Consider the following 22646-nt stretch of genomic DNA (forward strand, 5'->3'; position numbering starts at 1 on the left):
CTGACGAACAAGTAACGATTGCTTTTGCTGCGAATCCTCGCGGCTTCTGTCGTGAGTCTTTTGCGGTGATCGCCTTACGAACAACCAACGATTGCTTTTGCTGCGAATCCTTGCGGCTTCTGTCGTGAGTCTTTTGCGGTGATCGCCTGACGAACAACCAACGATTGCTTTTGCTGCGAATCCTTGCGGCTTCTGTCGTGAGTCTTTTGCGGTGATCGCCTTACGAACAAGTAACGATTGCTTTTGCTGCGAATCCTCGCGGCTTCTGTCGTGAGTCTTTTGCGGTGATCACCTGACGAACAAGTAACGATTGCTTTTGCTGCGAATCCTTGCGGCTTCTGTCGTGAGTCTTTTGCGGTGATCGCCTTACCAACAAGTAACGATTGCTTTTGCTGCGAATCCTTGCGGCTTCTGTCGTGAGTCTTTTGCGGTGATCGCCTTACGAACAACCAACGATTGCTTTTGCTGCGAATCCTTGCGGCTTCTGTCGCGAGTCTTTTGCGGTGATCGCCTGACGAACAACCAACGATTGCTTTTGCTGCGAATCCTTGCGGCTTCTGTCGCGAGTCTTTTGCGGTGATCGCCTGACGAACAACCAACGATTGCTTTTGCTGCGAATCCTTGCGGCTTCTGTCGTGAGTCTTTTGCGGTGATCGCCTGACGAACAACCAACGATTGCTTTTGCTGCGAATCCTCGCGGCTTCTGTCGTGAGTCTTTTGCGGTGATCGCCTTACGAACAAATAACGATTGCTTTTGCTGCGAATCCTTGCGGCTTCTGTCGCGAGTCTTTTGCGGTGATCGCCTTACCAACAAGTAACGATTGCTTTTGCTGCGAATGCTTGCGGCTTCTGTCGTGAGTCTTTTGCGGTGATCGCCTTACGGACAACCAAAGATTGCTTTTGCTGCGAATCCTTGCGGCTTCCGTCGCGAGTCTTTTGCGGTGATCGCCTGACGAACAACCAACGATTGTTTTTCCTGCGAATCCTTGCGGCTTCTGTCGTGAGTCTTTTGCGGTGATCGCCTGACGAACAACCAACGATTGCTTTTGCTGCGAATCCTTGCGGCTTCTGTCGTGAGTCTTTTGCGGTGATCGCCTGACGAACAACCAACGATTGCTTTTGCTGCGAATCCTTGCGGCTTCTGTCGTGAGTCTTTTGCGGTGATCGCCTGACGAACAAGTAACGATTACTTTTGCTGCGAATCCTTGCGGCTTCTGTCGTGAGTCTTTTGCGGTGATCGCCTTACGAACAACCAACGATTGCTTTTGCTGCGAATCCTTGCGGCTTCTGTCGTGAGTCTTTTGCGGTGATCGCCTGACGAACAAGTAACGATTGCTTTTGCTGCGAATCCTTGCGGCTTCTGTCGTGAGTCTTTTGCGGTGATCGCCTGACGAATAACCAACGATTGCTTTTGCTGCGAATCCTCCCGGCTTCTGTCGTGAGTTTTTTGCGGTGATCGCCTTACGAACAACCAACGATTGCTTTTGCTGCGAATCCTTGCGGCTTCTGTCGTGAGTCTTTTGCGGTGATCGCCTTACGAACAAGTAACGATTGCTTTTGCTGCGAATCCTTGCGGCTTCTGTCGTGAGTCTTTTGCGGTGATCGCCTTACGAACAACCAACGATTGCTTTTGCTGCGAATCCTTGCGGCTTCTGTCGTGAGTCTTTTGCAGTGATCGCCTGACGAACAACCAACGATTGCTTTTGCTGCGAATCCTTGCGGCTTCTGTCGTGAGTCTTTTGCGGTGATCGCCTTACGAACAAGTAACGATTGCTTTTGCTGCGAATCCTCGCGGCTTCTGTCGTGAGTCTTTTGCGGTGATCGCCTTACGAACAACCAACGATTGCTTTTGCTGCGAATCCTTGCGGCTTCTGTCGTGAGTCTTTTGCGGTGATCGCCTGACGAACAACCAACGATTGCTTTTGCTGCGAATCCTTGCGGCTTCTGTCGTGAGTCTTTTGCGGTGATCGCCTTACGAACAAGTAACGATTGCTTTTGCTGCGAATCCTTGCGGCTTCTGTCGTGAGTCTTTTGCGGTGATCGCCTTACGAACAACCAACGATTGCTTTTGCTGCGAATCCTTGCGGCTTCTGTCGTGAGTCTTTTGCGGTGATCGCCTTACGAACAAGTAACGATTGCTTTTGCTGCGAATCCTCGCGGCTTCTGTCGTGAGTCTTTTGCGGTGATCGCCTTACGAACAACCAACGATTGCTTTTGCTGCGAATCCTTGCGGCTTCTGTCGTGAGTCTTTTGCGGTGATCGCCTGACGAACAAGTAACGATTGCTTTTGCTGCGAATCCTTGCGGCTTCTGTCGTGAGTCTTTTGCAGTGATCGCCTGACGAACAACCAACGATTGCTTTTGCTGCGAATCCTTGCGGCTTCTGTCGTGAGTCTTTTGCGGTGATCGCCTGACGAACAACCAACGATTGCTTTTGCTGCGAATCCTTGCGGCTTCTGTCGTGAGTCTTTTGCGGTGATCGCCTTACGAACAACCAACGATTGCTTTTGCTGCGAATCCTTGCGGCTTCTGTCGTGAGTCTTTTGCGGTGATCGCCTTACGAACAAGTAACGATTGCTTTTGCTGCGAATCCTCGCGGCTTCTGTCGTGAGTCTTTTGCGGTGATCGCCTTACGAACAACCAACGATTGCTTTTGCTGCGAATCCTTGCGGCTTCTGTCGTGAGTCTTTTGCAGTGATCGCCTGACGAACAACCAACGATTGCTTTTGCTGCGAATCCTTGCGGCTTCTGTCGTGAGTCTTTTGCGGTGATCGCCTGACGAACAACCAACGATTGCTTTTGCTGCGAATCCTTGCGGCTTCTGTCGTGAGTCTTTTGCGGTGATCGCCTTACGAACAACCAACGATTGCTTTTGCTGCGAATCCTTGCGGCTTCTGTCGTGAGTCTTTTGCAGTGATCGCCTGACGAACAACCAACGATTGCTTTTGCTGCGAATCCTTGCGGCTTCTGTCGTGAGTCTTTTGCGGTGATCGCCTTACGAACAAGTAACGATTGCTTTTGCTGCGAATCCTTGCGGCTTCTGTCGTGAGTCTTTTGCGGTGATCGCCTTACGAACAACCAACGATTGCTTTTGCTGCGAATCCTTGCGGCTTCTGTCGTGAGTCTTTTGCAGTGATCGCCTGACGAACAACCAACGATTGCTTTTGCTGCGAATCCTTGCGGCTTCTGTCGTGAGTCTTTTGCGGTGATCGCCTTACGAACAAGTAACGATTGCTTTTGCTGCGAATCCTCGCGGCTTCTGTCGTGAGTCTTTTGCGGTGATCGCCTTACGAACAACCAACGATTGCTTTTGCTGCGAATCCTTGGGGCTTCTGTCGTGAGTGTTTTGCGGTGATCGCCTTACGAACAACCAACGATTGCTTTTGCTGCGAATCCTTGCGGCTTCTGTCGCGAGTCTTTTGCGGTGATCGCCTGACGAACAACCAACGATTGCTTTTGCTGCGAATCCTTGCGGCTTCTGTCGTGAGTCTTTTGCGGTGATCGCCTGACGAACAACCAACGATTGCTTTTGCTGCGAATCCTTGCGGCTTCTGTCGTGAGTCTTTTGCAGTGATCGCCTGACGAACAACCAACGATTGCTTTTGCTGCGAATCCTTGCGGCTTCTGTCGTGAGTCTTTTGCGGTGATCGCCTTACGAACAAGTAACGATTGCTTTTGCTGCGAATCCTCGCGGCTTCTGTCGTGAGTCTTTTGCGGTGATCGCCTGACGAACAACCAATGATTGCTTTTGCTGCGAATCCTTGCGGCTTCTGTCGCGAGTCTTTTGCGGTGATCGCCTGAGGAACAACCAACGATTGCTTTTGCTGCGAATCCTTGCGGCTTCTGTCGTGAGTCTTTTGGGGTGATCGCCTGACGAACAACCAACGATTGCTTTTGCTGCGAATCCTTGCGGCTTCTGTCGTGAGTCTTTTGCGGTGATCGCCTGACGAACAAGTAACGATTGCGTTTGCTGCGAATCCTTCCGGCTTCTGTATTGAACCTTTTGCCAACGAAATGTCGTATTAACAACGGTAACTGACATCTGTTTGTATCGTAGGTTCATTTGAAAATAAAAATGACAGACACTGGGTAGCCAAAGCCTAGTGAGGGCTTTGTAATCTCGTCTCGCTTTTACTTCATGAGCTAAACAATGTTTCTTTGTATGGAGGTTCGTTGACTTTTTGGAACAATAACTGTGAGAAATGAAATGAATGTGAAAGTTTGTCGTATGTAAGCGTTAGAAACTGATTGATAGGTTTCTTGTTGTACTTATAATAACAACGATAGATCTTCATTAATATCTAGATTACGTCTGTTAAGTGAATGGACGTTGTTTATACTTCACGCTCTTTTGGAGGGAATTCACGATTTATTTTCAGAGTGAAGCTTGGATCCCTGAAGGATAATCAGGACACTTTTAGCACATTTTATCTTTCCCTTTTGTTTACTGTTGAATGGTAAGTGTAATCTCTTAAGTGTTACAAAAACTTTCCAGTTAAATGTAAAAATGAAACCATTAACGTACTTATTGCGTTCATGGTACGCAATACTAAATCCGTTGTTATATTAATAGTTTTAAGGAAATGTACCTTGCTATGGTATATTGAAATTACTAGCTCGCTGGCTGGCAAAAAATGGTATACTCGAACATACTGGCAAACTTTTGGCAAACTTTTCTTATGCTGGCTGGCTAGGTGACAAGTTTAAAGCATGCTGGCTCGTTGACGACCTCAACGTCGAGCGCTGGCTGGGAGTCCGATAACTTCGAAATCCTGCTTGCTGGCGGTGAAGAGCGGGTATTTTTTTCCCAGGAAAGTTAAATATTAAACAAGACTGACGTAGCGACACTCGGGTAATGTTAAGCAGACCGTACGGTGGATTTTCGTCAAAACTGTCGTTGGGTACTCCTGAAGTGTAAATGGCGATGGTGGGCTTCAAGTTTGTAGGTTGTTTTCTCCATCCTTCGCGCTAGTTTTAGGGCTTCCAGCCCAGCCTCTTGGCGGATACGAGTAAAAATAGAACTGTAACCAGGATAAGACATATTGGAATAAAAACGTTCTCTGGTTAAAAATATATTAAAAACATAAGCTTTCGGCTTCTTGCTTTTTTCACGCTTATTTTTATTCTCAATTTTTCGCACCCCATTCGTATATATTTTCGCTTGCGCGCCACATTTTTCATTCGTTAAAGGCTATAGACTGATAGCCGAAAGCTTATGTTTTTAATATATTTTTAACCAGAGAACGTTTTTATTCCAATATGTCTTAACCTGGTTACAGTTCTATTTCTGCTCTTGTTGCTCAGACGTTCTTGAGCTGACGTACTGGGATTCTGCTTGGTTCACTATCACGTCTAAAAGTACGAAGACGCTTCTGAAGATGCTTTTTATCAAGTTGAAGAGTTGATAGCCGCGGTTGATGGCTCCTTTGGTATAACATGATTCATGATTCACTCAAAAAGTTCGCCCGTAAATTGATCTCTCGTAAGACTTGCAGCGACCCGTTCTGAAAGCGCTTAACGTCCTTTAGTGTTGGTCTATCTTGAACGGTGTGTTCGTTTGTATGTGATTTCATCGCCCTAGAAATCATGGAATCCGTGCTAACTTTTCTCGACGACAAGTTCTGTAAATTCAATGTGCTGTACACATGCACAGGTGGCGCATGCGCTTTAGAGACCAGACGGTGATTTGTGACTGAACGCGGAAAAAAAGAAAGCCGAAATTTAAACCCAGGTCTCACTGCCTGGGTAAAAAAAAAAAAAAAAAATGGAGCCGAAATTTATACCCATGCCTCACTGCCTGGGTGATAGGTACAGTCTTTCATGTAAGCTGATCACCCTGCAGTACAAACAAGCAGGTTGCCTTATGTGAGGAGAGAGAGTTAGATAATTAAGTACGTTTTACATATTCGCTTTCGCTGTCGGAAAATATAGAAATCCAACATAGATATATTGGTTTTAGTTCGTTTTGCATTTCTGAGTTACAGGTTACTGTTCCAGTTCATTGACCGTAATGGACACCTGCTAGTTTGTTGTAGGATCATGGCTGTAATAAGCGTTGAACTGTAATTGCTGCCTGCGATAGTCTTTTGTTGAACTGTTGTCTACCTGTATTGTTTTGAAGGTTATTGATCTTGTAAACGTTGAATTCCGTTATAGCCAGTCGAGCTTTCTGAGATGTATGACATAGTGTTTAGTTAAGAATTGTTAATGGCTTTGCGTGATCCTTTAGAATTGCGCTTTCGGCTTAAATAGTCGTGCCTTGTAAAATAGTCTTTGGTTACATTCTGGCTGTATTCCGGTTATGTTCCGGTTGCATTCTGATTGTATTCTTGGATTAAAACGATATCGTTGGACCTAAGTTCTGAGTGCTGTTGACGTCTCTCAAGGTAATTCCCTGTAACAGATCCGGTACTGATCCCCGTAGCAAGAGAGTTTCCCAGGTTTTACAGAAGTGCTTTCCCAGGCCAAAAACCTATTATCACACTTACCGTTCTGATTTCTGGATATAATTTTACGTACCGTAGCGCTCCTGCATCCGAAAACCCGGCGTCGACAAAACCTAGATCGGACCGGACCGGATCACGGATCGGATCACAGAAATAAAAAACAAAGTATTAAAGAAAAAAAAATCCCCCCAAAAATCAAATCGTTTATAAGATAATAAATAAAAAATAAAAGTGGAAGACTAAAATTTGTTAAATGAAAATAAGAATCCTGAATTTGACGCAATGACATGTTAATTACAGAGAATGACAAGAGGTCATTTAAAAAGCCACATAACCGCTTAATTTACGACGAATTTAAATTATAATGAACAGGCAGATGTAGTTATATTTGAACGTTAGTTGGCTCGAAGCTTGCGTGAACCTCCCATTCTCGTTTTTAAAATTGTTCGTATCAGTAGCTAATTCTCGGCTACATCTTCGTGTCAGATATGAGCACTACAGTTGGCGTTAGAGTTAATGAGAAAACTTACGTACGAAAACTTATGGACATGGCTTGCTTTAAAGGAGCTATGTCACGATTTGCGCGTCTTGAAAAAACTAGCCTAGTTTTTCAAGTTCGTCATTTGCAGTCCTCGTTAATCTTTGCCATCCTTAACGATCCTCATTTCGTTTTGATTTGTTCTTGCCTCTTAAGTGTTTTTTATCCTAGAACACGATCATTTTAAGGTTTCATTCTATTTAAAGGCAACTCTTTACGACCCTAAAAATGACTCTAAAAATCGTGACGTAACTCCTAAAATGTTGTTTATTCTCGGGTTGCGTTATCGTTCACACTATCGATGTTATTCCTATAATTTTTTTGTAAAACAGCTATACTTTCTTGAAATACAAATGGTTTGTTTCGTTTTATTCCAGTGCGAAACATAGTACTCCAAACTCACATCTTGTAAAAGTATAAATTTGCCTCAAAAACGGAAATTGTTTGAAATCATCAGGTGTTAAACTTTTTTAGTGTTTTTAGTTTTTGTGTTTCGATTCATATGTTCGTCCTATTATTACCATGCTGACTCTTTTTATGACAGTTTACCATTGATGCAAGTGAATATACGAAATATCATTTATTTGAACTGCGGAGAAGGATATGAAGACATGATTGATCATCGCAATTATACACACAACTTAAGCAGTCGTGAAATTAAAGCCTGAAAAAAATTCAGGCCTGAACGGGACTCGAACCCATGACCTCTGTGATACCGGTACAGTGCTCTACCAACTGAGCTATCAAGCCAACTGGGAATTGGTCACATTGTGAGTTCGTAATATACCCGTAGATGGTGAAGAGTGCAAGTGAATATACGAAATATCATATAGTTGAACTGCGTAGAAAGATATGAAGACATGATTGATCATCGCAGTCAAAACCCAACAGCCTGTGACCAGCTCCCAGTTAAATAAAACGTTCTGCTCACAGTAGTCACTCTAGTATAATTTGCTCAACAAAATTTTGAATTTTGAATTTTTTTCCTTGATCCGATCCGTGATCCGGTCCGATCCAGATTTTGTCAACGCCGTCCAAAAACCCAGCGAATATAACGTCTTATCTTTCTAGGAGGCCATCACTGCCTCGTGCATAACGTTTCCGCTTTCTAAGGCAAATTTCCAACTCAACTTTGGCTGCCATTTTGTTTTGGTCTACTCAAAATGTCATGGGATAAAAATCTCCAAGATTTTTTGGAGATTTTGTACGACGTGAACCCAGCTTTTACCAGGGTTTTCTCCCGACGAGCCGCCAAAATCGTCGAGGAGAAGACCCTGGGGACGAGGTATCCAAAACAGGTATCTTTACATACCTTACACGACATAGCTACCGCTCGCGTTCTTGGAGCTGGCCAAAAGGATCGTGGTGCAAAAAGCATGAATTGATTACCGAGTACTACCGATAGACTGCCACGCAGACGCAAGTTGTGGAATGCAAAGCGATACCGGGCGACCAGCTGGGATATCGTCATTGTGTTGAGTGACTGCTCGTTCATTTTTCCGAAAAACAATGTGTGCTGTAATGGCAACCTACGTGTTGCGGAACGTTTTTTTTCGGCGTTCGAAATTGTGCCCTGGTGGAAGATTTTATTCTACGCTAGACAGAGGCATAAACAGTTCCATTCATTCGAACATTGGAAAGGGAATTGCGTTTAGATCAGAGTTAAAACGGAAAGCAAAGAGAGTGGTTGTTAAGCTTGGATCAGCTGTTATCACAAGAGATGATGAGTGTGGAGTGGCTCTAGGAAGACTGGCGTCTATTGTTGAACAAGTAAGCTTGTTATTGTTTGTACCATTCAGGTTTAGTGGATTTAAGAATGGTTGTTTTTGAAAGGCCGTTCAGTGATTAATAAAATAAGTATAGTAAGTAAAGCCTACAATCCCGGCCAAAAGTAGTTGGGACACTTGAGCTGTATCACGTATCCCCCTCCCCCCCTAATCGATGTTGGAAAATATCGCGTTTTCTCCAACAAAAAAGGCAAAAATCACCTGATTATCAACATTGAAAGTGGGGGGAGGGGAGAACTTGCTTCGTGTCCCAAGTCTTTTGTCTGGGATTGTAGTTCACACAACAGCATAACGACATAAACATAATGACACAAGAGGGACATAATGTCATTATGTTTGCAGTGTGGACATCCTCACATAACAACATAATACAAGGAACATACAGTGCCGCTCAAAAGTAAGTTACCACCTTCTCGCGAGACGAGACTCTCGTCTCAAGAAATGAGACTTTCGTTTCGCGAGAGCTTTAAAAAACTGTAAGTATGGCTGCCTGAACTTCTCGCGAGATTTTAATAGCCTATTGTAAAGCAAACAATGCAGCAATAATGCCGCAAAACTTTGCGCAATCTGACGAAGCTTCGGTTGCGAGTTCCGACCCTGGATTTCTGATGTTTACCATGTTCATAAAAGATGTAACTTCAGACATTTTTAACTCGCGTGGTTTGAGAATGGTATCTGTGAATATATATGATGTAAATTTTTCAGTTTTCAATCGAAAACATATTGTTCATGACTTCCACAGTGTCCAGACCTGTACGCTGAAATTGCTTCCTTTGCTGATCGATCCAAGCGGCTTCTTTCGCCAAGCAAACGCCATGATTAATGAAGTCATTACCTTCACTTCAGTAGAAAGGTGCTGTATACATGAAAGAAAGGTTAACAGTGTCATGTTTAAAAGCAAACATGGACCGTTCAGGACCATTCTTGGCCTTCGAGCGGTTCACAATTTTCACAGCCGTGTTTCGATCGCTGATCGACGTGCATTACTATCTTTGCAGTTAAACAAGTTCTGTGACACAGCTTATCTTGCAGCATTTGCTATTGACAACTCCTATAAAGCCATTTCGTTTTTGAAATGCCTCTCTTTGTTTGTAGGGTTCTCCGAAAGCCTTTTATTGATCGATGTACATGTAGGCGAGTTCAACATCAACACAACTAATTTGACCAAAAGATCGCAATCTTTCCATCAATTGCTCAGCAGACTTTGACTTTCTTGGTAAGCGCATTTAACAAGGAAATTAAGATCAACATAACTTTCAGTATTCAAACTGACATCTTCAGCGTTCCATTTCACGTTCCAATTCTTTGGACACTTCTGCCACGTGCGTTTGTTATTTTAGCAAAGGACGCGTGCATAAAGTAACGTTTTTGATTTGTTATGTAATCAAAAATTCACTTCCTTTCTCGCTGTCAGACGAAACATGTGCAGATTTACCGAAGTTCTCTTTCCGATGGTTAATATTTTGATTTTTAGGATTGTTTACATTCAATTTTAGTGATGAAAACAACTGTTTTACGATTCAAAAGCGAGTTCAAAGGACACACACACTTATGCAAATTCACTGCGTTACAGACTAAAAATAATCCGGAAACTATTGACCCTTCACTCATCGATTACAAGCACTTTCACCAACGTCTTGATTTGAGAACAAAAACCAAGGTTTCCATTCAGTTTCTTCATTTGCGATCATAGTATTGGGTCTTGCGAAGCAAGTTTCCACTTAAAAGCTGTCGTTCATATTTACGCAAAGTTAACATGCTGCAATGACATAATTAAAGCGACTGCCGAACTCTAGTTTTTGCGAACGTCTTTGACGTTTGTTTTTCATCACTTTTATTTAAGTTTTTCGCTTGTAAGTTAAAGTTGGCTCCCCTGAAGCGGCGTGTAAAACAAAAGCCCGCAAAACCAGATGCTCTCGTGGGGTAAACTTCACCGCGTCGCGAGAAATTAATTGTTTTCTCGCAAGCTAACTGCTTGTAATTTATTCCAAAATATACGCATCAATAGTTCTCGCGAGACGAGACTCTCGTATCTCAAGACAAGACTCTCGTCTTGCAAGAAACGAGACGAGAGGTGGTAACTTACTTTTGAGTGGTACTGTACTACCATTTTCAAGCTACCGTGAGTGGCCAACTTTTTTCCGCGTTGTTTCACGCTTAAAACATTCAAGTTTGTCTAGACAAACTGTCACATTTTTTAATTGAACCAATTAACATTTAGAGCGTGAACACGTCAAGTTTTGACAGCTCTGCCTGAATGTTTCTGCACGTGAACACAAGTGTTGAAAACGTTGCATCGAGTTTTTTTGTAACTAAAGTTCAGCACCCTGAAATAAATAAGAATAAAAATTTTGAGATTTCCAAAGGGCATTAAAGTGCACCTAACCTCCAAATTTTTTTTTCGCTAAAACAAATCTAGACTTTCTTTGAAGCATTTGGGCGAAGAAATTTTTGAATTTGGTTGAATCCTCGATTTTCTATGCTCTTTCAAAGTCGCGATTAAGTGTTTCACGACCGTGTTTTAGGGAGTCTGGGGCGGCGGTACCTGATGACGTCTACCCAGGAACCAAACACAATAGCGCCTCAGTCAACTCACTGTATTTGCTCGAGAAAATAGAATGCAAAACTAATCGTACCGATGTATTTTGGGACTAAAACGTCCAAGTTTTGTCTCAGAATCATTTCTTTTTCGTCACTGGAGTCAGAGTTAAGTTTCGATTCGGAAGGCTCCGAAATAAACTTCGATTGAGCACGTTCGACAACTCTGAACTCACTGCTTAGAGCTTTGAGAGCAATTTACAATATTTCAAGCGACGACGGGGAAGACGTCTTTGCGGACGAGCTGCATATATATTAGGAATGGAAAGCTAGATACGAAGTGGAGGAGCAGGCAAATGAACAGCAGGAAAGAAAACTCAAGGACTGCTTTGGATGGTAATTTCGTCAACTAAACATAAGATTCCCACGTGTGTTTATAGCCCGTTTACATTTGTCCTTACCGAGAATGTATTTTGTCAAGGTTCTGTTAAATCCAGTTTGTGTTTTACTTTCAGTTGAATGCTTCATGTTTATAAGAGCGACGTACGTGTTGCAGTTTTCGAGACTTGATGACCTCCAAAACATTGGCTTCGATCGATTGAAAATCGTATTGTTTGGAGCTGTATTTTTGAAGCTGCGGGAAGCAAGGCGGAAGGAAACATTTCATGCAATTACCGATTTCACATTGTCACACGTTTTAAGTCGTAACTCCAAATAACCAATGTAAATTGTTCTCAAAGTTTGCAGTGAAATTCGTCGGATAAGCGAAAAGGGTGTGTTCCCTAAGCGGTCCGCAGATAATGTTACGCAGTCATATTTTTGACGCTATTGCACAGAATCTTTGTCACACTGCTGATTTCCAAACCTTCGAAAAACTCTGTGAGTCTAACAATTTTGTTATCATGTAATTCTAGAGGATTAATCTTCGACTTTCATCTAAATCGAAAGAGAAATAAGTGTTGGTTAGCGGCGTACAGTTGCGATCTATTTACATATCAGTATAACGCTTCTTGATCATGACCGGATCACACAACGTTGCCGGTTATGTTATAAATACTGCGGGATTGGAAGATATAGGTTGTCGGTGGTATTTCTACAAATTGCTGGTTAGCTTTAAGCAGAAAATTTATGAAAATAGCGTTCGAAAGTCTGTGGAACAAATTCCAGTGAGAGTTCTTCAATGGTTCTCACAGATTCAGTTCGCTTGTTTCGGTTTGACAAAATCAACCATCGTTTATGTCTTTATTGCACCATTAGCCGATCATCGTCAGTAAATTGTACAGTATATCTTTCTTTAAATCTGGAATATTGCTGCAACAGCCGATAGCGCCTCTGGAAGGCGTTTCTGCACACTTTTCGAATGTGTATTGCACCATCCTGAAGGAAATGAGAGGAAATGAGATATCCAACCTTCCTGGGTAGACGTCACAAGAGCCGCTGGACCCATTCTCCTCAAACTCGGTCGTGAAACAAAATGGCGGTGTTTTGGAGCTATTTTCGAGATTTTGTCGTGGCACAGAAAATCGAGGATTTAACGGAATCCAAAATTTTTTTCGCAGAACTATTTCAAATAATAAGTAGATTCGTTCTAGCGAAAAAAAATTTTTGGGGTTAGGTGCACTTTAAATTTGCGAACTGACGAAATCAGCTTGTGGAATTTGAGAATCATCTCGGTTGTACAGGACCAAATTTTTATAGACTAACGGTTTGCATGACATCTTGAGCTGGAGAATTCTTATGTAATGGCAGGTGTTATGTCATGTGCTCCGGCACCCAAATGAGATAAGGCGAACATTATGTAAAGCTTTTTTTACTTTTTGTTCAAACAGGAACAAAGTTAAATCCCAGAAATAATTACCCGTATAATTCACAACATTGAAGACACCGAAATAAAGATTGAGAGGAGAGTACAATTTCTGCTCTCAGACGCGCTTACTAGCTGTGTCTGATCCTGTCTGCTCGATTCAAAATCGCTTTTCGGTAAAATGTTGTTCATATTTATTATTTGCTAATACATAAGCTGAAGTAGAAAATTAAAAGAACAATTTCCATATTTGAAAACGGCAAAATTGAAGATTTCTGGTGGAAGGAAAAGCGAGCTCGTTGTTTTGTGTCAAGCTGCTGTGAGGGTTTGGTGGTTATCTTTTGCAGCTTTATCTCGCATCTGATTGGTTGCGAAACAATTAATGTTCCAGAAATTTCCTCTGGTGTTCACGTTTTTACCAGAAAGACTGAGTGACCCTTTCCATTGAGTAATATGAATATACAAGCTTGACTTGCACAACTGACATGGTTTACAGTGCAGCTGGCGAATGTACTTTAGAATGTTATATGTACAAAAAACTTGACGCAACGTTTTCAAAACCTGTGTTTCATGTGCAGAAACATTCAGGCGGAGCTGTCAAAACTTGACGTGTTCACGCTCTAAACATTAATTGGTTCGATTAACAAACGCAACCGTTTGTTTAGACAAACTTGAATGTTTTAAGTGTGGAATAACGCAGAAAAAAGTTGGCCATTCATGGCAGCTCAAAAAATGTTTTTATTGAGATATTTAAGTTCCTTTACTTTATTTCTTCAGTAATTGCTGTTGTTGTATTTTAATAAGCTTATATTACCCCCCCCCCCCCCAAAAAAAAAAAAAAAATCCTGTACAAGCGTGCACAATAATGATAATCTTGCAACCGTTAAATTATTCTTAATTTGGGCAGTGTCTAAACTAGTTATACCTTCCAGCAAGTGCCAACAAGGCAAAATACTATCTTGCTTTGCATTTTGAAGTTTCATATGTGCCTCCTTATTTCATATTATACAATGATAAAACCCCTGAAGCATGAAGAATCGTTTTCAACAAATATTTTCATTTGTAGCGAGAAACATAAAGTAGACAGCGATGAACAGGGCATGATCGTAAATAAGCATGGACTGGAAGATCTGAATTTCTATAATTGTGACTCTATAGTAAAACAATGACACAAAAAGCAACTGCTGAAATAAGGAATCTAACACCCTTAAAAGCAGGGATTGGGAAGGCAAAACAGGAAAATGAGCCTATGGCCCATGGCATTGGAAGGTTATGGGCCATTTAAAACAAGTTTGGGCTATTGGGGTAAATAAAGGGGCATAAAAAAATTTCGACAAAGGATATGTAATTCTTGATTGCTGTTGTTTTATACTTTTTACTAGACTTCAAGCTAGGTTTAAGTGTACAGTCACAGAATATAGCTAACACAAATTATATAACCTTTCACTGAGGTTAAACCAGTGTTTACGCCAGAGCACGCCATTGTGGGAATCCCGTGCTGCAATCAGAGATGGCCCCCAGAAAAACAAGAAATGGGCCAATTTGGTCCTTTCCTTTTACAAGAGTTCAGGCCTCAGACAGGCATAGTATTTTAAAAGCCATCCCAGGGTTCGAAATTGCGACTGATACGGTCACCACTGCAACTAACATTTCATCCATGGCGACCAAAAATTGTGGTTTAGTCGCCATCATGGTGACTACATTTCTCTGTGTTGATGATCAATAACGGCTGTTTTGTCACACATTATGTCCTTCTGGAAAATCAAATTTAAAGATCTTTGCTTCTAAAACATTCAACATAAGAAAAGAAGTCAATCCGTCCTTTTGCTTTGCTGTATTGATTCTCTTACATCGGAAAACTTTCAAATGGTTGGCTGTGTTTGAAATCGCCCTATAATGCATTGCAAACCCTTGATCATTGACTACGTCATGTATGCCTAAGGATTGTTCTCTTGTATTGCACAGATCCTTCATACTAGTGTCTGATTCAAAAGAAACTTTATTGAGTAGAAACACTTCAAAAAGCACTTATTAATTTTTATCATAGATCCTAATAAACTGCTTTATTTTCCTTGGTACCCTGATGCATTTTTTCCGTCTGTAGCTTTCAATTTATTGGCCCCTTTCCTAAAAAAATTGGCCCCTAAAAAAGGTCTTCAGGGGCCACTTTGGCCCTCAAGTAAAATTTTCTGGCTGAAACACCGGTTAAACTATACATTCTGAACTGGAACTGATTAAACTTAACACACGGAGTCTGACATCACTAAGACATGCTCAGTTTTAGATTTAGAGTGACAAGTTAAGTTGCATTTACAATTCAAAAGTTGAGCTCTGCGTGAACTGTATATAACACAAAAGTTTTTTTGTTTCGCTTGGAAGCTTTGTTTTGGTCGTTGTTTTTAGGATCACAATTCATTGTGGTGGACTCAGTATTCGTAGTACAAAACGGCGACAATCTCTGAGTCTTTTTCAATTTCTGAACTTTAGATTTTTGAGGCATATTATTTGGCTAGTTACAGCATGAAAAACAAATTCAAATCAGCTGATTCTATCATTGAAAACCAGAAGTATATCATTCTGTTGAAAACAGAAAGCACATGGATTGAACAAGAACCTTGTTTGCGAGCAGAGTCCGATTAAGGGCTTTGGGGATGAAAACAAAACGAACACATCGATTAAAGAGCAAAGGCATCGTGATTTCTTGTGTGTTTATTTGTCATTGCCCTGAAAATTTCACAAATGAAAATCCTTTCCACAAACTGTTTCGTGGCTAGGGCGCATTGCAGGCCTGGTAGGTACTTTCGTAATGCGTCATTTCATAGCTTTATGCGCCATATGCACATGGTGCACAGCCTTCCCAATCCCCCTAAAAGTAGCAGTAATCAAAGATTATGAGAGTGCGTTTGATGCCTTTGCTTTAATGGTCTTTAACCCATTGACTACCGGCCAATTTCCCGTGCTGCCTGTAACCGCCCGAAAAAAAGCACTTGGGGACAATAGCCTTTCCTACCCTCCCTCAAGACTTTTTGGTTCTCTTATTGTTCTATCGTTCTTGAGGACAAATAAACCAATCAGAAGCAACTTACTAAGCATATTTTTAGAGGACTTTAGGGGTCCTAGGAAGATGGTTTTTCTTCTTAAAATTGTGCACTCATAAAGTGCAGGTTATCACAGTGTGCAGTGCTGCGGGCCAAATCTAAAAACTGCAAAGGTCTTGTTTTCATTCCTAACACAGAGAAATTACTGCTTTAGGATTCAAAATAGAGAAGAAAAATACAAATTAATGTTAAGGTGGCCTCAGAATGGAAGATCAAGGAGTACCTGTAGAGTCCTCAAACCTTTCTGGTGAAGAATTTTTGCTCCTTTCTACCACCACAAAAATATGACGATTGGTGCACTTTCAAGTGAGTTTTGAATACAGATCACTGACTTAAAGCAGCATCCTGGACTTTAGAAACAAAAGTGGTAATGTACATTATTGCTTCAAAGTCGAATTCAACTTTTGGAACGATTGGTAACGCCACAGCTGATAAAATGACTGCAAAAGTGGTTGGGAGAAACTCAGAGCTTTCGCTTTATCATGAAGAATTGATTTGAATGCGTGGTCTTGCAGCGAAGCACGTCTGCAAAATTTTGAACATTTTTTTGTTTTGAAATAGGTTTCTTTGCCTCAGCTTGAATGAACATTTATTGTTATTGAACTTCCTTTCAAATTCTTTTATCTGGTGCCCTGTTTTGGGGAATTTTAGGTTTTAATAGTGAACAGTATTTTTGCACACTGGATTTCTGCATATTTAATTTACGGCGACCTCCGTGGTTTGTTTGATTAGTTTATTCGCTTCATTCAAATATATTTTTTGGAGTCTTATTCAGCTACTACAGAACTGCTGAGAAAAGAACTAAGTGGCCACTAATTTAACACAGTTGAAATCCAATTGACAATAAAGTTGACAGTTACTTGTGATATAATAATATAAGGCAAGATTGCTGTCATCATTTTGTCAGCGAACGGGACTTTGGGCATGATGCCCAACGAGTTTGCCAAGGAGAAAGGTCTCTGATGAGTCCCTTGGCCGGGACGAAACGAGCTGCATAAGACTAGCCACGAACAATGTATTATCACAAGTTACTGTCAACTTTATGGTCAATTTTCACTCGTGAATTTGTGTGGTCAGGAATCCTTATGCAATATAAGGCGAGATTGCTGTCATTATTTTGTTAGCGAATGGGACTTAAGGCATGATGCCCAACGAGTTTGCCAAGCAGAAAGGTCTCTGATGAGTCCCTTGGCTGGGAAGAAACGAGCTGCGTAAGGCTAGCCACGAACAATGTATTATCACAAGTAACTGTCAACTTTATTGTCAATTTTCACTTGTGAATTTGTGCGGTCGGGAATCCTTATGCGATATAAGGCGAGATTGCTGTCATCATTTTGTTAGTGAATGGGACTTTGGGTGTGATGCCCAACGAGTTTGCCAAGCAGAAAGGTCTCTGATGAGTCCCTTGGCCGGGACGAAACGAGCTGCGTAAGACTAGCCACGAACAATGTATTATCACAAGTAACTGTCAACTTTATTGTCAATTTTCACTCCTGAATTTGTGTGGTCAGGAATCCTTATGCAATATAAGGCGAGATTGCTGTCATCATTTTGTTAACGAATGGGACTTTGGGCACGATGCCCAACGAGTTTGCCAAGCAGAAAGGTCTCTGATGAGTCCCTTGGCTGGGAAGAAACGAGCTGCGTAAGGCTAGCCATGAACAATGTATTATCACAAGTAACTGTCAACTTTATTGTCAATTTTGGCTTGTGAATTTGTGCGGTCGGGAATCCTTATGCGATATAAGGCGAGATTGCTGTCATCATTTTGTTAGTGAACAGGACTTTGGGTGCGATGCCCAACGAGTTTGCCAAGCAGAAAGGTCTCTGATGAGTCCCTTGGCCGGGACGAAATGAGCTGCGTAAGACTAGCCACAAACAATGTATTATCACAAGTAACTGTCAACTTTATTGTCAGTTTTCACTCCTGAATTTGTGTGGTCAGGAATCCTTATGCAATATAAGGCAAGATTGTTGTCATCATTTTGTTAGCGAATGGGACTTTGGGCACGATGCCCAACGAGTTTGCCAAGCAGAAAGGTCTCTGATGAGTCCCTTGGCTGGGAAGAAATGAGCTGCGTAAGGCTAGCCATGAACAATGTATTATCACAAGTAACTGTCAACTTTATTGTCAATTTTGACTTGTGAATTTGTGCGGTCGGGAATCCTTATGTGATATAAGGCGAGATTGCTGTCATCATTTTGTTAGTGAACAGGACTTTGGGTGCGATGCCCAACGAGTTTGCCCAGCAGAAAGGTCTCTGATGAGTCCCTTGGCCGGGACGAAATGAGCTGCGTAAGACTAGCCACGAACAATGTATTATCACAAGTAACTGTCAACTTTATTGTCAATTTTCACTCCTGAATTTGTGCAGTCGGGAATCCTTCTGCGATATAAGGCAAGATTGCTGTCATCATTTTGTTAGCGAATGGGACTTTGGGCGTGATGCCCAACGAGTTTGCCAAGCAGAAAGGTCTCTGATGAGTCCCTTGGCTGGAATGAAACGAGCTGCATAAGACTAGCCACGAACAATGAAATCCAATTGATCTAAAAATAATTAGCTTGTTTTTGTCGTCTTTTTGACTTGCAACTTTAATCTTTCTTTCGCAGCACTGTAATATTTAATCATACAGCAAAGGAATTATTTGATTTCTTGTTTTCAGATTGATTTTTTTTTTATATTTTCCATTGTTTTCTCAAATGTTAGCTGTTATAGTACAAGAATGGAAATTCTGTTGTATTTGGTTTCCATCTGTCCTCCGAAGTCAATAATAGCTCATTTTCGCGTATTCAATTTCTTGGCCTCTGTTGGGCATTTTGTTGTGTGGCAAAGAATAATATAATTTCTTGTTTTCTTAGTAGTTTTAAACATCAATTTGAGTTCTTTTTGTTGATATTTTTTAATATTTTGACCCTTCATTTATTCAACTTAAAATAAACAATGTCTTGAAACCTAATCTTGTGTGTGTGGTTACTGTGCATTTGGTTTATTTTTAGCGCTTGTGCTTGTGCTGAAATGTTAAAAAATCGCTGGAAATTTAGGGGTGGGCTGGGTGCAATTTCATTCGGGCATCAATGGGTTAATAGCTTGAACGATTTGTAAAATCGTAAAATGTAAAATGGTTGCCATAAAAAATTGTGGTTGCTAAAAAAAAGAAACTTAATATCCAGGAGAGGACACTTCGTTTAATGTTACATGAAGGTCTACTGCACTGAGCGACACGTTAGCAACACCTTCTTTTACCAAGTTGTTATGTTAAGTCACTTGCCGATTAAAAGATTGTAATAATGGGCAAGAGAAAGAGAAGGAAGAGACTCTGACGTCTGGTAGAAGAAATGATTTATTCAAAGCTGCTGAGACTGGGTAACAAGTTGCCAATGGCACACAAAACCTTTCAAGTCAATCAAATTGATCATTTTGTAGATTTACGCTTATCTAAACTTGACTCGATCCTATTTCCATACATTCCTTTATATTTCCGTAATGTATAATCAGTCACACTGGTTGTATTAAAATGCTGCACTAAGTAAAATGAAATTAATCTTAAGTTAAATCATTTCGACTTGATCTCACTAAGTATGGTTAACCCATGGGCACCTGCATGAAATTGCGCACGACACACTCCTAATTCCCTGGTTTTTTTGTGGAATATTTCAGAGAGAGCGTAAGCACAAAAATAAACCATATGTACAGTAACCACAGACAAGATCCGGTTTTAAGGCATCGTTTATTTAAAGTTGAATAAATAAAGGGCCAAAATATTAAATCAAAGGGGGACTATCATTACTCATGGATATGGAAGTGAGTTCTGATGCTGTGGTTTGAAATTGGTAAGTTGAGATGGCTTTATAATTTATTCTGGTTTTAATAGAATATAATCGTATCTCCAACAAAATTGTCATTCTTGATTGGTTTTCTGTATGCGTACATGTGATGTGTAACTGCTGCAGAAACTTTCGCATCAGTTTTCTATCGCAACTGGTGAGCTGCTAATGTTAGGTTACTTTCATTCTCAGTGGTGGATCTAGGGGAGGTGCCAGGACCCCCGGGTCCCTCCTTATTTTGGGTAAAAAAGAAAAAATCACAAAAGGAAGAAAAGCTGGCAGGGCAAGCAAAACAATCCCCCCTTAGCTCAAGGTTTGGATGTGCCACTGATTCTCTAGGTCCACATGTGCAATGAAACTGAATGAGAGCTGTTATAAATAGAGTGGACTACTGTAATACAGCCTTCCAATGGAGTACACTAGTATCAATGAGATCCTTTGTAGAATGGCCAATTCTGTTTGGCACAAAGGTGGTCATTCCTCCCTCATAAGATGTAGTATTTCTATTCGGTTATACAACTTACTGTACATCCTGGAAACAGTAGCTCTCATTGAACATGTCACACATCTCTATGAAGCTAAAGGAGTTTTTATTTAGAGAAAGGAAACTGTATCATAAGCTTTTTGTCAGCATCTTGCATTGAAAAACGTTGTGTAACGTTATCTAAATTGGTGTTAGCAAGTCAGAACCCAGGCAAACCATATGAAGTTCAAATTATTTGTCGTGAGAAAAAAATCTCTTTTTCGGTTGACTTAGGTATCAACGTAAATACTCGCACAGAAACATGAGGTTTTATTAGCAAAGTTGGTCACAACACAAATGTCCCACATCTTTACAGCCATACTGCAAGGTAGACATCAACAGTGCAATCAAATTAAAAATATAAATGCGAGCTCAGTGTACCAAGGCTACAAAAAAACAGAACTATGAATAACATCAATTGACTTTCATTGATAAGTTTGTCCAGTCCACCAGTTACTCAGTATGGCATACAGCCATACTGCAAGGTAGACAACAACAGTACACTCAAATTAAAAATAAAAAACTGAACTCAGGGTACTGAGGCTAAAAAAACAGGACTATTAATAACATAGATTCAGGTTTATTGATAAGTTTGTACAGTCCTTCGAAGAACACCATTTCGCACTACCTCAGATTCTCGCTTCAAGTAAAAGAAAATGCAGCAAGAAGACCCTTGCAGAACAAAAAGTACTCTGTCAAAGACATGTACAGCTACAGTACTGTGCAAAAAGAATGCAAATGAATTTCCTCGAAATTTGGCTACTGTTCCCGCAAAATATCGTAGAAATTTCGAGCGAAGAATCGTGATTTATCGGGTGATATTTCAAAGAAAATTCGTTGAGCGACACAAAAATTTGCTAATCTAAGAATGATATTTTGATGAGATTTCACCAGAAATGAAACGAAGATTCACGTAGCTAAACGAAAAATCATAATCCTGAAATGATATTTCGTTGAGTGTCGGTAAGCGTGTGGTATTTATGAATGAATGGAATTGACAACTGTACACACAGCCCTTCGATGACCTTCAAAACAATTAAGCTTAAGCAATTAAGCTGAGTGTCAACACAACCTGAATGAAACTATTCAAAAGAATTCACAAGATATTTCAAAAACCTACAAGCTTAATGTTTATTCGATTGATAGTTTGTCTATGAAGAGATACAACAGTGTGATGCCCTTACCATTTCGACTGACAACAACGTTCGATTTAAGCTTACATTCTTCTCTCTCGTGAAGTCCTTCGACTTTCCTTTGCCGTTCATCATTCACAAACAACTCAATGTGTCGAGTCTCCTGTTGAGGCGTGGTGTTAACCTCCACTGCTGTAAAATGAATGCCTAGCGTGCGCCAGTAATGTCAAGAAATGCACCCTCGAATTCCCTCATGGACTGATGCCATTTTGGAATTCATTCCATTGTTTGCCCTTCATATAAGGAAGTTAGGTCCCAGTCTTCAGTGAGTTGTGCGTGTTTGTAACAGGTGAACGAGACGTATTGAGATGAAACAAAAACTTTACTTTTCCAGTTCCGACGTCTTTAACTGTACATTAGTGTCTACGAGCTATTTAATTTAAAAGGGAGTTTTATGTAGGTGATGAAAGGCAAGTTATTGGTTATAATCATGTACCCACAAGCAATGGCGGTGACCTGAAAGCCAGCTGTCATGACAGCTGTTACAATCTTTCTAATCTGTGTTGTGATTCGCTTGAAATACTATCCACTTTTCTGTATGGCGATTAGCTAATTAATCGAGCTTCTGGTTACGTGTTAGTGGTTGATTCATTTGCACACAAATCCCCACTGCACTCGTGGATGCTATGCATATCCACGTGTAAAATATCAACAAAAAGAACACAACCTGATACGTAAAACTGATGAGAAGACAAATTGCATTATTTCTTTCTGCATGACAAAATGTCCCATGAAAGCCAAGAAGATTGAATACGCAAAAATGAGTTAATTATTGACTCCGGGAGACAAAGCTAAATCAAATACTACAGAATTTTTCCATTCTTTTACTACAACTCTTATAAGAAATGATTTGGAAATACATGAAACAAGAAATGTAAGTGATAGAAACCGACG

The 22646-nt window shown here is 40.9% G+C and overlaps 1 protein-coding gene across 2 annotated transcripts in view; it reads left to right on the forward strand.

The window, feature by feature from the left end:
• The first annotated feature begins 8362 nt into the window (after window positions 1–8362).
• The window catches only part of LOC110056905 (delta-1-pyrroline-5-carboxylate synthase-like), a 187160-nt gene continuing 172876 nt past the window's right edge, over window positions 8363–22646 (forward strand). For both annotated transcript variants that reach the window (XM_089288517.1, XM_020763461.2), the window contains exon 1: window positions 8363–8753. In XM_089288517.1, coding sequence (XP_089144643.1) covers window positions 8493–8753 — 261 coding nt within the window. In that variant the 5' untranslated portion in view covers window positions 8363–8492. The remainder of the gene's footprint in view (window positions 8754–22646) is intronic.

This window comes from Orbicella faveolata, unplaced genomic scaffold (genome assembly GCF_042242905.1).
Source record: "Orbicella faveolata isolate gen_17 unplaced genomic scaffold, um_ofav_v1 contig_1, whole genome shotgun sequence".
In the NCBI taxonomy this organism is placed as follows: Eukaryota; Metazoa; Cnidaria; class Anthozoa; order Scleractinia; family Merulinidae; genus Orbicella; species Orbicella faveolata.